At 38.6% G+C, this 17,159-nt stretch overlaps 2 protein-coding genes across 6 annotated transcripts in view; one reads left to right on the top strand and one right to left on the bottom strand.

Annotated features, from left to right (window-relative positions):
* Positions 1-2,422: 2,422 nt before the first annotated feature.
* On the bottom strand, positions 2,423-6,010 carry LOC139961988 (uncharacterized). Of its 2 annotated transcripts, none has more exons than XM_071961760.1 (4): positions 5,860-6,010; positions 5,419-5,474; positions 3,181-3,342; positions 2,423-2,771 (listed from the first exon to the last, which is right to left on the bottom strand). In XM_071961760.1, exons 2-4 carry the CDS (start codon positions 5,465-5,467, stop codon positions 2,497-2,499), a joined length of 486 nt encoding a protein of 161 aa, XP_071817861.1. In that variant the 5' UTR covers positions 5,468-5,474; positions 5,860-6,010; the 3' UTR covers positions 2,423-2,496. The 2 variants fall into 2 exon arrangements, with proteins under 2 accessions (XP_071817861.1, XP_071817862.1); XM_071961761.1 differs by having other exon boundaries at positions 5,883-5,961.
* A 3,764-nt stretch (positions 6,011-9,774) lies between these two features.
* LOC139962013 (bis(5'-adenosyl)-triphosphatase-like) overlaps positions 9,775-17,159 on the top strand; it is a 61,930-nt gene continuing 54,545 nt past the window's right edge. Inside the window, exons 1-3 of one of the 4 annotated variants that reach the window (XM_071961810.1) lie at positions 9,775-9,906; positions 12,926-13,069; positions 14,386-14,561. In XM_071961810.1, the coding sequence (XP_071817911.1) occupies positions 12,934-13,069; positions 14,386-14,561 (312 nt within the window). In that variant the 5' untranslated portion in view covers positions 9,775-9,906; positions 12,926-12,933. Of the gene's footprint in view, positions 9,987-12,925; positions 13,070-14,385; positions 14,562-17,159 lie in introns of all 4 variants that reach the window. The other 3 variants (XM_071961811.1, XM_071961809.1, XM_071961808.1) reach the window with 3 other exon arrangements.

Here is a 17,159-nt window from a genome sequence, read left to right as displayed (position 1 = left end):
AGAGAAAAAAAAGACAAAAGCAGAGAAATAAGATATGCAGACTCATATTGACAAATTAGGAGTATATTGTTTTAGAAAATATATTGGAATTTTCGGTCCCACTGGGACCTTCGTCAGCAATACTCGGCAGTGGAATGAAAAGTACAAAATGTAACACAATGAAAGTATGACGCTAGATAAGAGTAAGTGACATTGACGGAAATAATACCAACCATAGACTAGGGCACTAGGCTATATGAACTACAGACCAGCTCATCGGGTCACCTGATGAAACGTACTGCAAAATATTTGGCATAGATTAAACATTTCTGTGGGTCGGGTACCTTTGCCACAAGCGGGCCCTGGTCAGTCATTCGCCACCTTCCTCCCCTTCCCCCATATACAGTTTGATAAGCACAGTGAGTTGCAAATGAAAATTACAAATTCTTTAAAGTGGTCAACGAAACTGCAAGAGGGCAACTTTGCAAAAGAAAAGGAAATAATTACAAATATGATGTTTTTTTTTACTCTTTTACCAAACAAGGTGGCAGGTCATATTTATGGAATGTAGCACATTGTTATCTTCACCAAAATTGGAGGGGGTGTGAGGGAGAAAATTACCCTGTTCAGGTCTATAATGGCATCATCGACCCACATATGCTTGAAGTTCTATTTACTGTATTTATTATTACAATGTTGTTGTTTTTTTCTGTAGTAGAAATGGATTTTGTAAAATGCATAATTTAAATTTTGAAGTTGTCCACATGACCCAGGATTTCAAAGGGTAATCAGCGCTGGGGCCCGGAGTCAATTGGGGGCCTGAAAGCATATGGAGGGATGCCTTGGGGAAAAAAGAGTGTCCGGCTCCAAGTGCAGAATTCGAGTACTAATCTACCGCAGTACCCCGGATACATAAATCCCTTGACATGAGCGAGTATGAATTGTTAGGCAACTGTCTTAGAAAATAGAAGGATGAATACATATACTATACTGGCAGGTGTGTAACACCACCGATGAGGTCTGGTAATTGCCCAGCAAACACAAAACGTTATCATAACATTTTTAAAAGAGCCTCTAAAATATGTTTTTATAACGTTAAATGTGATGTTATAAAAACGTCGGCATAATGTTTTTATGAGATATTAATTTTATATTAATGTTTTAACGAAAACATGTTTTGAAATAATAGCCTGAAAACGTTTTCGTGACATAATTATTACACCACAAATAACGTTATCAAAACAAAAGACGAAACGTTTGAATAACGTTTTAAAAACGTTTTTGTGTTTGTTGGGTATAATGTATGACGATGATGCATGGTATGCTGAACATTATTGCAGTAAGTGTGACCAGATTAATCGTTAAGCTGAATAATTTGTGTGTATGTGTGTGCGTTGGCTGGGGCTGGGGGGGGGGAGGGTCGGGATTCTGGCTCGCTGAACAACAACATAAACTTTCTGCTTGTATGTCATTTAGTTTTCTTCTGTTCACTTCGTTACTCGTAGAAATAATCAAGATCGATTTTTGTTTTCGGGGGTGAGGGTTTGAGGGCGGGTTTGGGGGACAATTAGGGGTTTCTGGCGGGGGTAGTCCACCACAGAAAATTCTGGTAATGATCATGTATGACTCTTGGGGCAATCCTGTCCACTTTGCAGTATTTGTCCTTTAATTACGCGGTAGTTGATGAGATCAAAGTGTGGTTTTTGGGGAGTAGGGGGAGAAGATGGACAGAGTCAAGTGAACTCTTCGGATGCACTATATATTTGGCATGAACCAAAATTATACGAACGGTATTTGCAAATAAAAAGAAAATGTACAGTAGTATATATAGGTCATTCTGTCATCATTCATATAAAAAAAAAATGAAAATAATAAAACAACAGTCAGATAATAACATCTGCATGAAAGACCAGATTCAATCAATACAACCTACTCGAAGAATATTGAATTTGAAGCAAAATGAAAGTCCATATTTGTTTATGTTTTCATTTATATTTTGTAGAAATGTGAAATTCTGAGCATATGATCACAAAAAAGAAACTAAACAAAGAGGGGTTTCTCTTTGTACCGTCGTATAAGATTGATTAGTTGTACGTATCATATTCATAAGCTTGATTGTTACAATTGGATACATATATACGTAAACGCCACTTCGAATTTGGCAGGCAGCTTGGAAAGCATATTGAATATTTTTGGTTGAAATTGTAAAATGAATATATTAATAAGTGGGGAAGGATCGCAGACTGTGATGATCAATAAATTTAACTTGACACTTAAAACTATGTATGACATACATTTCCTATATCCCCTTCAAGAACTTAGTAGTTTTTGGTTTCCATGGTAATCGTATTACACACCTGCGGAAGTACTTTGATAATGAATTTGCTATTTTGCTTTTCCGTTTTCACGATTTATTCATGTTAAAAAATAGATGCTTGGTATATCGATTTCGTATACCGATTTATTGACATCATATTAACTTTAAACTTTGGAGCGAAACAAAGTTTGCTTCAAAACTTATCCCAGTATGAAGCCATTGAAGGCAACGAGACTCGTCAATATAATGGCTAGAAATCCGCCAGTCGTGTTAAAGGCCCTGTTGCAAAGATCTTTGTCACTGCAAGTGCAAACTTCCAACTTTTCTTCCGTAAGATCGAATGCCTCAATGAAAGCATCGAGTGGGCGGAGTTCGACCTCAAACTCTTTTGGTAGCATGTCTCTATCGACGCAATCTTGAATTGTTACTTGTTTGCATTCTGCCTTGCCCAGATCGACCATAAACATATCCTTATCTGGAGAAAGTATTGAAGAAAACGATAATGAATCACTATTTATAAATATATACACAAAATATATATTGGGCATGGCCTCAGTTTGTTGAATATGACTTTCACGAATATAGAGTCTGCCAGAGAACAAAAATAAACGTCAAATTGTACATTCTGTGTCATGTTTAGGCTATAAATATAGTCAACTAATAAATATATAGACAAGATCTACAAGTACATAGAAATGCACGAAATGATGCTGATAACTACTTTCCAATGTTTGGATGTGATTAAGAAAATGGGGTTGGGAGGGTGGTGGTTGGTTGATGGTGTACACACCCATAATCCTTAGATCCGAGCCCGTATGGGACAATACTGATCAATTGAACAGCGGCCTAAAACAATGTTTACTCTAATTTACCCACGTACTTACAACTGTATAAAGCAGTCATCTTCACACACTCCTCTCCCGCTGCGCAGACGGTCTCAATTGGATCTCGATTATTGTGTTCCATTCCAGCGCACGTCAGAGCATACTGATTGTCTGCATCACGACACCCAATTTGGTAGGAATTGTAACACTTTAATGTATCAGCTGAAAACGAAGTTTAAAAGAATTATTATAGGGGAAGATTCCCGGCTGTGGTAATCCCTTTTTAGGGCACAGCAACCGGAAGACGTGTTCACCCCACCCCCCCCCCTCCTTCGATAGAACGTACCGTGCACGGTTACAGCGGCGGGGAGGGGTGGGTGGGATATGCCCTTCCCGTAGTGCTTGTATTCTTCCATATGATCCCGGATTCCATGATTGAAAAAAAGTTACATATATATACCATTCAACGTGTGGAGTGCGGTAGAGTGCATATCAAGCCCGTAGCAAGGAATTCTGAGTTTCAAGTGAGGGGAATTCACCAACAATTTAAGGAGGGGCACGATATTCGTAACTTTTAATTCATTTACATGAAATTAGACTAGTCGAGATAATAACCAGCATTTTAATGGGATTTTGAGCATCGAAAAACTGAAATCAGAGAGCTTTTCTATTGATGAAGCAAAGAAAACTCATTATTAATATACCATGATGCTGGTGGCTATAGCTAATTATTTTCAACTACAACAAAAACTGTCCGTTTGCGAAATATACACAATTATATAATTGATGTTAGCATGTTGGAAGTTTGCCCAATATGATATCACCTGGACGCTACGGGGCGGGGTGGGGGGGGGGACATATTATATTCCGTTTGGATGGTATATGCATGTGGTTAACTTCGAAGTGATACATTTATTAGTTACATTTAAAGAAAGGATTCAACGTCATCGATAATAACAAGAAAAAAAGACAAAATCTAAAACAAAGGGGGGGGGGCAGAAATGAATATAAAAAAATAGTCGATTATTGATGCAAGGATCACGGTTTGTAGATATTTTATGAAAAAATAACAGAGTCAAGATATTTCGAAACGGAATAAATTTAGTTGATATTAGCTATCTGGAGTTGTAAATCTCAAAATGTTTGAGTTTGTGTATTCCAAACGAATGACACGAATGATTTAACTTGGTGAAACGTATTACATTTTTACAGTCTTACTCAACATATCAAACATCATTTGAATTCATATCAACCATTGCTATTAGGGATGTATATGTTATCAGAGAATCTTGTGATATTTCGATCTATTCCCAATTCAAGCGAATGGTGATACGTGCGCTATAGACCACCGTCATGGTCACGTTCAGTGTCGAAAAAAATGTTTAAAAAACTATTGTTTTTTAGCATGGTATTTTGTCAGTGCTCTTTTGATCTTGAATGCTCGTCAGCTCCGTTAACTCGATTATAGTAACATTCAGGCCTACTGATTCAACTATACTTACTTAGTTTGCAGATGCAATTAGCTATATGTAGCCCGTATAGCCTATATCACAAACCTACAGTTGGCCACTGCGTAATAAAATACATATTGCCTACCTAACCGTATGCACAACGACGTCGACAACGTTCGTTCTCATCCTTCCTATGATTCGTCCTAAGTTGTTGCACGAACAGAATGTTATGAAGCTAAGCTAGCAAGCGTACGTGATACGCACTTCCTATAAATAATTATTACACTGCTAATATACTACGATAACGATATTTGTTTTTAGGCCACTGCACATCTGGCTGTCTTACAAAATAAGAAAGTTTATATTGTCCATCAGTTAAGTTCGTCAAATGTAGACATTGGACAATAAACAAGAATCGTCCTACTGGAAAAATTGTAATAGAGCACTAGGCCTATGTTTGTCTTTCTTATATTATGTAAAAGAACATGTAAAAGAATTCAAACAGGAAACAAAATCTGCTGATAATATGATATCATATGATAATGATGAAACTGGCAAAACATTGCACCAGATCGCATCTAAGGACCTTCAATTGTTCAAAAATATCTCGAAGGGGAGGGGGGACACCCCCTCCCTTAAACCCCTCCCCCATATCAATCGCAAAAAGTGCTCACCCCCCTTTTCAAATTCCTGGCTTAATCGCTGCACGTGGTAACAATCCTAATGTAAGGGGATTAGCACTGAGGGTATGTATTAGTACCGTGAGAATCCTTGGCGTTTCTTACCTAGGTTTCGTCTTTGGGAATATACTTTCTCCACAACATTTAATAAAAAACATATTACTTACCGCGAAATATCAGGCCAACAACAATCGTTATTATTATCGTTTTGGTCATCTTGATTCTGAAACATAAGAATTAAAGAAATATGTTCCTAACTTTGTTCTTGCTTTGATTTAAAAGATATGTATATATTATAATCGATGAGTTGACATTTTCGTAGACATGCATCTGTATGTATGGATATATGTGACCTTACCCCTCCCTCCTATCCCCTGGCCCCATTCCGGGCCTCTGTAACATATGTTATGTTCACATGTTCCCAATCCAAATTTTGAAGCTATAAGCGTGTACTGAATTCCAGGTATATCTCTTATTCTCTGAAATAATCACGACTGTATAGTAAACGTTTACAAAGATCGCTTGTTTAAAAGTTATATATTAAACTGATACGAAGTCTATCGTGCTCTTTATTATATGGAATGTAGCAATAATTCTTGATAACTTACTCAGTATTGGTAGAAATAGTTACCTATTCCAATTCAAGTTCTGTCTTTCTGTGGATTGTCGAAGCAGCTTGAAGATGTTGCTATCAGCCACACAGAATCAAAATTAAACTTGTATTATGTATTGATTGCTTATTTACAGAATGTGGTATATAGATTTTTTGTATTATTATTTTTTTATTTTATGCTTGCATGATGATTTTAGCACCGCACGCTTCTCATACCTGTCTCAGACGACGCTCATTGATCCAAACCAAGAAACAATGGTAGTCTGCTATAGTCGATCTCTTCTCTGATTGGTAAGTATAGTATACACGCGTAAGGTGTGTTTTCATTACACTTATAAGCCACTGGCGGATCCAGGACCTTTGTTTGGGAGGGGCCAAAGTGGCATTAGAGTGATATGGGGGAGGGGTCTAAGGGGAGGGGGTGCCCCCTCCCCTTTGGAAAATTTTCTATTACTGAATGCCCTCAGATGCAATTTGGTGCGACAAAAGTGTACAATGGTGATGTTAATTTACTTCTAAAAAAAATGTTTCCCAGGTGTAATTTTCTAAAGTATTTATAAAACAAAGTTGGGATCATCTTTCTCAAGAAATTTTATTTCTCATAGGTTATAGATTTCTTACAACCAGCCTGTAACTGCAAAATTGTGTTAAACTGTAAATCCTCATGCTCATACATTCATGGGCGGCGATCCGTACTTCCGAGTGGGGGGGGGGGGATATGACATTGTTGACTATCTAAGCGTAGCGCTACCATGAGTTGGCGCGAAGCGTACAAGAAAATTTGGGGATTTACAAACCCTCTAGATGGCCGGAAACGGCACTTCCCAAGGTTTCCAAGCGGCATATACCCAACTTTAAAATAGGGATATCATGTCCGAAATATCTCATAATCAGGATCCAAAATACTTTTTTTTTTAATTTCGGGTGTTATTTGGGGAAAATTGCCCCTGTCAATCTTGTTTCAGGCGCTACGTTAGAATGTTCGAGAGCTCTTTTATATTATTCGATGAAGAAAATGGCCTCATGCAGGCTATTATAGGCCTATACACATGCAATACACAATTACACATAGTCACATTCCTAGGTACCGATTGCTACGGCATCCAGGTGAAACGTGTATAAAGCATTACCCTGGTAACATGAGATTCTCAGCTGTTCGAGGGAACATGTACGTGTGTAGGCCTACTATAGGGCCTATATGAATACTATGAGGGTGCATATATGTACTATATCAATACCGTGATAAAGATAAAGACGGTTTATTTGAAAAGATCGCACTGCGTTTATGGTAGGCGAGAAATGAAGCTAAAAAAGAGCCGTACATTCACGATGATACATAAATGTAGGCATGAAAATATTCTTATCCTTGGCATTTGGTGGGGGGGGGGGGGGGATATGGTGTATTACATCCCCTCCACCCATTTTCATGGAGGGATATATCCCCCTTTCCCCCCCCCCCCCCCCCCCCGCAGGATCGCCGCCCATGCATACATTTACATAGCTCCCAACTCTTGGGAAGGCAAATGCTGGTCCATGCCACGAATCGCCGTCCTGGGGGAAGGGTATAAGGGGAGGGGGTGTCCCCCTCCCCTTTTGATTTTTTTGGAATCCTGGTGATGCCTACATGTAAAATGGTGGCACTTAGAAAGGCTTTTGTCACCCAAAATTTTCTGAGAAATATGCATTATTTTGTGTGTAACATCAATAAATTGAATAGTAGGTGATAATTCATTCTTTCCCGTGGCATGAAAATGTTCGCTGCTCGCCCCAATGAAAAGAAATATAGGCTAATTTGAGGTTCAAATGATACTGTAAAGGAGGTTTTATACTCTATTATGCTAAATGCTAAAGAAATGATGGTTGCTAAGTCAAAAATTGATGCATTTTTTTTTATGTATACTTGACAATGACAATGCGGTTTTTTCGGACACTTGTGCGGGTCAGCGGGTTTGGGTGTTAGAATGCGGGTCTAATTCCCGCGAATTGCGGGTCAGTTGGGAGCTCTGCATTTAATTTTAAACCAGAAAACGAAAAGGTTTAGACTAGTCTACCACTGCTATTCCTCTCGATTTTTTAAATTTCCAATCATATGATTTAGCGGATGTTCGGAAACACTTTTTGGCTCGCCTTTGGGGGGGGGGCCATGGCCCCCCTTGGCCCCCCCCTTGGATCCGCCAGTGTTATAAGCCCGTATTAGCATCCGTTTGTGCTCAAACATTTGTTAATTGATTTCTGATATTCTTATTTTATAGTATCTTGTTCAGCTGCTTATATAGATGGCAGTCTTGTGTTTTCTTGATCACAGCCGTATACGGCTCTGTTCTTGATCAGTGTCGTATACATATATACATGTCGAAATGTTCGTTATAAGCGCAACAATCAAACGAAGAACATCATTTTACCTATGTTGCCAAATAAAAAATTCTTGTGTCATATCTGATGTTGAAATGAATATTTATAACAAATGAAGCAATTTGACATCATTCATTTAATTCCTTTGTGTAGACATATGTTAGCTATCGGCTGTCCACAATGAAGACGTTTGGATTCACTTATATAGCAAGACGTCGAACTTTAACAGGTCATTATATGAAGTGTTGCTGCATGTGCAATGGAACGCCAACATGTCGGCTATTGACAGTCGGAAAATTTCACTACATTTTCATTGTAGTTTTAGAATTGCCAGAAACATGTTTTGCAAAGCATATTAAGCAGACGCTTATCCAGGGAGGGGGCGTTGGCTTCGTGGACCTCAGCCGCCTGCCTGCCGCCGGCGGCCCCCAGCGTGCTGCGGTACACGGTCGTGGACCTCAGCAGCCTGCCGACCGGCGGCCCCCAGTGTGCTCCGGCACAGCCTCGTGTACCCTCAGCAGCCATCCTGCCGACCGGCGGCCCCCAGTGTGCTCCGGCACACCTTCGTGTACCTCAGCAGCCAGCCTGCCGACTGGGGCCTCGGCACGCTCCGGCACACCCTCGTGTACCTCTGCCGACTGGTGGCCCCCAGTGTGCTGCGGTACACGGTCGTGGACCTCAGCAGCCTGTCGACCGGCCGCCCCGTAGGCTCCGGTACACGGCCGTGTACCCCAGCAGCCGGCCTGTCGACTGGTGGCCCCCAGTAAATTTCCCAAATGACCTCCTTGACCTTGATTATATTATGGTTGGTAAAGGGTAGAAGCACTACCTGTTTGCATGGAACGCCAAGAGAACAACAGGGATGTATGTATGCATATATTTTAGATCCTCCTAGAAGCAGGAACTCGCGAAGAAGCCTCATTGGCTTATCAAAACCTCAGTATTCAAACAGGATGACAGTAGATCTGTAGATACAATAAATGAATTAATACAAAAATTTGAATATGACAGTCTTCCATGATGAAATTAAATCCCGATGTTCCCCATATTTATATATACTAGTAACATATATTAATGGATCATACACATATTTAAACCTGAATACAAAGAGTCACCGAGTAAAACGTGTCCAGACGCATTCAAAGCTGAAGCTTCTTGTAGTAGAACTGTCCTCCTCGAAAAACACAAAGATGACTTGCGATTGGTTGGTCTTGTCTGAAAAGAATGTGATTTGCATATGCACCTAGATTGACTTTCATAATACCACCTATGTGCATATTGTTTTGGAAAGACGCCTTGGTTATTGAGTAGTAGCGACTCCAATTTGGAGTAGTAGCACCTTCCGTGTAGGGTAGTAGCGCTACTAATTTACAGTAGCATCGCCGCCTGTAGCAATAGTAGAATCGCGTATTTAGAGTAGTAGCGCCACCTTTTTACAGTAGCCTCTTCACTTAGGAGTAGTAGCACCACCTGTTTAAAGTAGTAGCACCTCCTGTTTCGAGTAGTAGCACCTCCTGTTTAGAGTAGTAGCACCTCCTGTTAAGGGTGGCAGCGCCACCTGTTGTCCTTTTGGCGTTCCATATGGACGTAGCTAAAAGTGTATGGAAGACTTAGAATATAGTGAGAGCCGGTGGGATCATCATAGCTGACCAATTTGTCTATAACTTTGAAGGCTAGAAACCAGCGGATAGTAAGATACAAACCTTCTCTCTTCAGATGTTGACGGCTTGAAGTTCTAGCCTGGCCTACAGTTCCCTTTCACTTTTTGAGGTGAAAAATTTGGATTTCATTCAACTGAATGTTGTTAAATATGGGAGCTTCTAAAAGATTGCCTACGTTGAATAATTGAGCTCCATAAACATGATATGTTAACAACATTCTGGAATCGCCGTAAAAATTACAGTTAGGCCCGAGGGGTAGGCCTAGTTCCACGAGAAAAATCAGTTGCATGGAACCCACAGCATAGCTCGGAACCCGCAGTACTTATTGGCCCCAGGTTAAAGTATCTTAAACTTGCGCTCTAAAATATCTGATACTTCTGACCCGCAAAACCGGTCCAAACTTTGTTAGGAAGTAAACAACATTCTGACACTAGGCTATTTAGACTTAGGAGTTTAAGACCTGCTTAAAGGCTTTGAAGACTCGCGCACAAAGAAACGTCTCATGCCGGTAATCTGACCTAGTTTCCAATAAGGTGTAAAAGAAATGTTACACACCACCATCGATCCCAAAAAATACACACACAGCTTGCTACCGTCGGTAATAAGACCAGGGAGCTGCTACTCTAAGTAGCATCTCCCTGATAAGACACTATTGCACTGTCAATACATACAGCTACGATCAATACCCACAACACAGTGTACATAGCAGCGATGGACATCTCAGGTCTAGATAAAGGTATCACGTTTCATTACTGTCTGCATTTTGTAGCGACACGAAAATAATTCACTTGCAAGCAACAGAAAGTTAACTTTTTCAGTCACACGGTTTGGGGCGAGTCTTCAATGCCTTTAAGGCTAGTTGTTATACATGCTTAACTTGCAGCTGGCCTTTCCCTATGATTGGATCGGGCAACTATAGACGGAGTAGGCTAGTGCTCTTGTGTTTATCCACTCGCAGTGTGCATAAAATTATGCATTTTCTAGTAATCCTGAAGCAGGACTGCAAACTTATTGCATTTTAACATATTGGATTTCATAAAAAAAGAGTGTTACCTGTACAAACTTTTTATATCCACTTCCATTAGGACTTCAGGATGGTTTGCAGTGGGATAGTGTTGTGAGAGTTATGTAGTAATGGCTGTTCAGGAGTAATAAGTATTTGTAGCTGGCAAAATAGCAATAGTATATATATTAAATGTTTGTGTTATTATAGTATTTTTTGTGCTTTAACTTCCATGTAAAGCTTTTTTCCACCAACGTAACATGTGGTGGCCCAGGGTTGGCAAACCTTGCTGAATTTGCCATGAACATGTTTGCTAGCACTGATGCTTTGGAAAAAGTTTCACTACAGTATTTTATGCATGACTGATAGATGGATGGAATTGGGTAGTGGTAGGGTAACTACTTAATGGGTGTGAAGACTCGCCCAAAAAGAAACATCTAATGCCGGTAATGTGACCTAGTTTTGAATGAGGTGTAACAGCAGTGTTAGACGCCACCATCGATCCCAGAAAATACACACACAACTTGCTACCGTCGGTAATTAGACACTAGTGTACAGTCAGTACATACAGCTGCTGTCAATACCCACAGTACATACAGTGATGGACATCCCAGGTCCAGCTAAAGATAACAAGGTATCACGTTTCATTACTGTCTGCGTTTTGTAGCGACAAACAAAATGTCACTTGCAAGCAACGGAAAGTTAACTTTTCCTGATGGCCGCACCCGGTTTGGGGCGCGTCTTCAATGCCTTTAAACTGCATGTAGTCATGTCAACCTTGTTGCTGCTCACATCAGCGTTCAGTTTCTTTGGGAAGAAACAAAGAAATTGGGAATACTTGGTTTCTTCTGGGAATAATTGGTTTCTTCTGGGAATACTTGATTTCTTCTGGGAATACTTGGTTTCTTCTGGGAATACTTGGTTTCTTCCAGTTCTGGAAGAAACAGAAATAAACCATAAGAAACTGCTTAAATGTATCTGGAAGCAATGAAAAATCAAATAGAAATTATGAAACTTGAAGATAAACTTTCTTTAATGTCTAGATCTCTCTTACAGTACAATGTTTTTCAAGTCTTATAGATCACAATTAAAAGTTAGTGTCTGCCTGTAAAAAATATCTTTCAGAATTTGTAATCTATACCTATTAAGTAGGTCTACTTTCTTTGCTTTAAATACAACACCTTTGAAAACCTCTTTTTATGTGCAAGTTCTTGCTTCCGTCTCCTTATTAAGCCATTAGGCATTTAAAAACGATTGTCAGTTTTCATCAAAATGTTACAATGTATATGTGGTATGAATTCTTGAGAGGAACAAATTATGGTTTTTTGACTTACAACACATGTCCCTTTAGAAACTTTGAACACTATGTGTATTGTACGAAGAGTTTTTGCAAGTTACTATATACCGAGAACAAGTTTAAAAGATCATTTACACAGGGCTACTTCCTCCCCCAACCCATTTCATTGCCTTCCCTCATCCAGCTTCACAATTAGTAACTCTTACGGTAAATCTCTTGAGTGGAATCTGAATGTCTTAAAAATGATGTAGGGCCCAAGAACCTACATTTACGCAGAACTGGACAAGCTGTAGTGAACTAATCCAGGACTTCCAAATGAAATGCATTGAAAAATCAATTTTTGTTTACAAAGAAGATTATCTCCTGGCTCTATTAAGCAGGAAGTTGTGGCCAGTATCTCTAAGCTCCAAGACTTATTGTGGTTTTAATTAGCTGATTTATAGACAGTTGTATCTGTACTCTGGGTAACCCTATGGCTTAGTTCTGTTTAGTTCTTACATTTTACATTAATCAGTCTGTGCACAAAATAATTGTCTTACAACTTATAGTCTCAATGTGTGTTTGCCAAATTTAAACTTCGACCTTTTCCATCTTACTGCCCTAAAAGCCCAGAAAAAATGACAGGGCTCAATGCAATTTTCATATTAACATTCCATTTTTTATTGAATTATCTGTTGTTAAACATTTTGAGCTGAATAAAATTCGCCAGTGTAGTTTCCCTCATACCAATTTAAATTGTTTCTTCCAGGCCAGTAAATGACTTCACCTACCAACAATGATGTAAACATGGCCACATTTAGATTTGGTCAACACATAGTCCAATCATCTGCAGTCTTCTTCAAGTCGAAGCTCTCATTTGCTTTTGTCAATCGAAAGCCAGTTGTACCTGGACGTATCCTTTACCTTGCAGTCTTTCCATAATGTATAATGCTTTTGTTTCTTTCATGTAAATTTTTTTTATTTGATCAGTTGTTTCATCAACTTATGGTCGATAACTTTACAAATGTATTTCTGATCCTCCTACAAGCAGGAACTCAACAAGAAGCCTCATTGGCTTATCAAAGCCGCAGGCTGACCGAAGTCAGTCTCTTACATTCATATTCATATTCATATCAAATAACACTGCCATACTTAGACGAACAGCTTAATGTGTCTGCTGTCTATGAGCATTTTGCGATGATGTCATTTTTACATTTAGCTTGCTTTGTGTGATCATAAGTAGAATAAATTGATCAACATTTCTGTGACATTAATATTTTCAAAAAAGTGTAAATAATAAAGGAATTTATGTTTTATTGCCTTCAGTCAAATCTGAAACCATCGATCTTCCTCTACTTGTACTGTAGATTGGAACCAATGCACCTCACTCTTTTATTCAGCCACAGATCTCCTTCCCCACACTACCCAAGGTGTCATTTTTCTGCTGTTTATAAGTGCCAGTTTTGGTGATAATGTCTTATGTAAGGTAGGGTAGGTGTGAGTAATTATAATGGGAAAGAATCTTAGGCCTACTCTGCGTACTTATATTGGCTTTGAAAAGTTATAGAGTCTCTCATACGGCTGAAGAATCTCATGCTTACAATGCAGTCTGGAAAATAGGAAAAGTAGATATTGAGAAAAACCTCCTTTCTGGGTCTTGGAAATCCTTGAATTTTAGTTTGGATATTGGAAGAAAAATCCTCATTTGAGCATGTTTTGTTTTTCATAACTTTTTAAGAAATGGTTTCTCTCTTTGACAAAAAGAACATTTTTGTCTGGAGCTGGCAGTTTAAGATGTATTTTTTCCTATGAATTTCCAATAATTTTGCAATTTAGAGATAGATTTTAGCAAGAGTTACAATTGTTAGGCTTACTATAGGTAGCCTAACATTTCTCTCACATCATGTGTAGGCATCATATTAAAACCAAGAATACATGTTTGGTCTTGAAAAGTCTGGAAATTGATTTTTTGAACAGCATGGAACCATAGAATCTCTTGCGACATTAATAAAACCAAAGAACAGAAAATTTCTGTGCAATTAGCATACCAAGTTGCTTTGAACTGGGTCAACAGTGATTAGTCTCTTGTTCATTTTTGTGTAGTAGTTTGTTTATGCTCTGTGTATGCAAGAAATTGATTGGAATCTTTGCAACAGTTTTGTAATGTAACTTCTAAGGTAGGATAAACCACTGATTTTGACCTTAACAGTATTTGTTAACAAATTGCAGATATCTTAATTTCACCACTTAGACTAGTAGAGAGATTTGCCGGACTAACACAGAATGAAATAGCAGACTTGTTTCAGACCGCACAAAGTGTATCAAAGAACCTAGAAGGACACTTTAAGGCTACCTCACTATCTATTGCCATCCAGGACGGACCTGATGCAGGACAGACAGTTCAAGTAAGTATCCAGTCTTAATGTAGGTCCTTCCAATCAGTAAATTCATACATGAAAACATCCCACCTTAATAATTATGGAGGAATTAATTGCTAGTATAGTTATTATCAAAGGAAAGTCATGTGATTAGCTGAGCCACTCTAAACCCAGCATGGAAGTATTGTACATTTAAGAGTTTTGCAATAGTGCCATTAGATTTTGAAGAAACAGAAGATTTAAACAATTGGTGACTTTTGTTAAACGCTTCAACTTTACTGTCACAATGAGATTGTACTTGTTATTCTTTTACCAGCTGAACAACTGTTTATCTAAACACTATGAAATAATTTTTCAGGTGACTCACAATAACCGAGGACATACTATTATTACCTTAATACGTTAAGTACTGTCACAGTAAAAAACAGTCAAAATTGATAAACTGTCTCCAGAAGTTGATATCAAGTATTTCCAATAGTTACAAATTCTCCATGTCCCATCTCTAGACGACGGTTCATTGTCTGCTGTTTGGTAACGGTTTATGCTCAAGAGAAAGTATTGAGTCATAACAGGTGTAGAGGGTATGTCTATGTCGAGAGGAAGCTGTTACATTGATGAAAACTCAACCAAATCTTGTTCTTAGCATTCAGTTGTCGAGCAGTTTTAGTAGATCTGATGTCCAATCATTGATTTTTATCCATAGCTATCTGTGGAACAATGAAAAATTTTACTCCAAAGATCGAGAGAATAAAAAAAAAGATATGGATATGAACTTCTTTCAAGAGGCAGGTCCAGAAGTTGTTAAATTGCAGAGGGTCTGCCCCAGACATAGTATAGCTGACTCACAATTAGGGTTCTTTTCCTTGGGGGGGGGGGGAGGGGAGTCCCCTCTCCAGAACAAAATGAGACTGGTGTTGCTTTGTGAGGCAAATTTAGCCTGTATTAAAATTATGTCTGCGTGCAAGGTTTTGCTAATTAATTCTTTTAATTCTGTTTGTTTTTATTTTGATGTTGAGAAGTGAGAGGGAGGGGTTTCTTTCCCCACACCTTCACTGGATCCTGGCTTGCTTACAAAAAGATTTCTTGACAGTGTTGTCATGGGATACAAACTATAGATTCTGTTGAAGTACGTAACACTGAAGTAACTGCGTAAGCCAAACAATTTCTATAGAAAACAAAAGCTTGAATGCAGCAGATAGACCAAAAAGGTAATTGTGAGTTTAATATGTATATATTAATATATTTATATGCTTCAAGTTATGCTCCATGAATATATAGGCTCCTCGTCGGGTTTACCGGGGATTATAGGGTTGTTGGTGTATTGTTCTTCTGTTGGTGTATTCTCTTTTGCGTCCATTCTGTTGGTGGGGTTATTTTCCTTTCTTTGGTGTTCGCTCCTTTGTGTGTGGTTCCTTTGTCTGACGATTTTATCAGTTGTCTGACGATCGCTAAACGTGTGAAACTCCCGAGTTACAACTACTAGTGTTCCACTAGTCTCAACTAGTCTCAACATATATTCCGATATGTCCACTGGACATAGAGCACTCTGCGCCAAGATAGATGCCAAACAACCAACTCTATATATTTATATATATATATAGATAGATAGATAGACAGACAGACAGACAGACAGACAGACAGACAGACAGACAGACAGACAGACAGACATAGATAGATATATATACATATATATATATATACATATATATATATATACATATATATATATATATACATATATATATATACATATATATATATATACATATATATATATATATACATATATATATATATATAGAGTTGGCTGGTTGGCGTCTATCTTGGCGCAGAGTGCTCTATGTCCAGTGGACAGAGCGAAAAATATATGTTGATACTAGTAGTTGTAACTCGGAGTTTCACGCGTTTTAGCGATCATCAGACAACTGGTAGCTTCAAGTTATGCTCCATGAATAAATAGGATCCTCGTCGGGGTTACCGGGGATTATAGGGTTGTTGGTGTATTGTTCTGTCGGTGTATTCTCTTTTGCGTCCGTTCTGTTGGTGGGGTTGTTAGACTATATATATATATATATATATATATAAAAAGTAATTAAATGAAGAATAACACACCAGAAAAATTCCACCTCACGACCAGTTTCGTCCTTCTGGGACTCATCAGGCGAAGGTAGGAATCGAATCCCCGGATCTTGTGTCACAGACCAAAGTCTGGACCACTCGACCACAGTGATTCTACTGGTGTGTGAATGCCTATAAATTGGCTTTGTATAACTGTCAATGAGGGCATATTACCCAAGTGTTATGATTGTACATACAGTAGTGCACCCCTGGTGCTTTGAATCTGACAATTTGCACAGAATAACCACTCTTCATAATCCAACCAAGCAGTAAATAAGAAATGAATGTGTAGCAAGTGGTATGACAGATATATAGTAAATAAATAAAGAAAAACTCACCAGAAAAATTCCACTTCACGACCGGTTTTGTCCTTTTGGGACTCATCAGGCGAAGGTAGGAATCGAACCCTCGAATCTTGTGTCACACATTCATTGCTAGGTCTCTCAAAGTGTAGACTGTTTTAATCATGCTAAAGTGGTGTGATCCAGTGTGAATGTATTGCAACAC

The sequence above is a fragment of the Apostichopus japonicus genome, chromosome 20, assembly GCF_037975245.1.
Source record: "Apostichopus japonicus isolate 1M-3 chromosome 20, ASM3797524v1, whole genome shotgun sequence".
Lineage (NCBI taxonomy): Eukaryota > Metazoa > Echinodermata > Holothuroidea > Aspidochirotida > Stichopodidae > Apostichopus > Apostichopus japonicus.
This window is presented reverse-complemented; position numbering and strand designations above follow the sequence as displayed.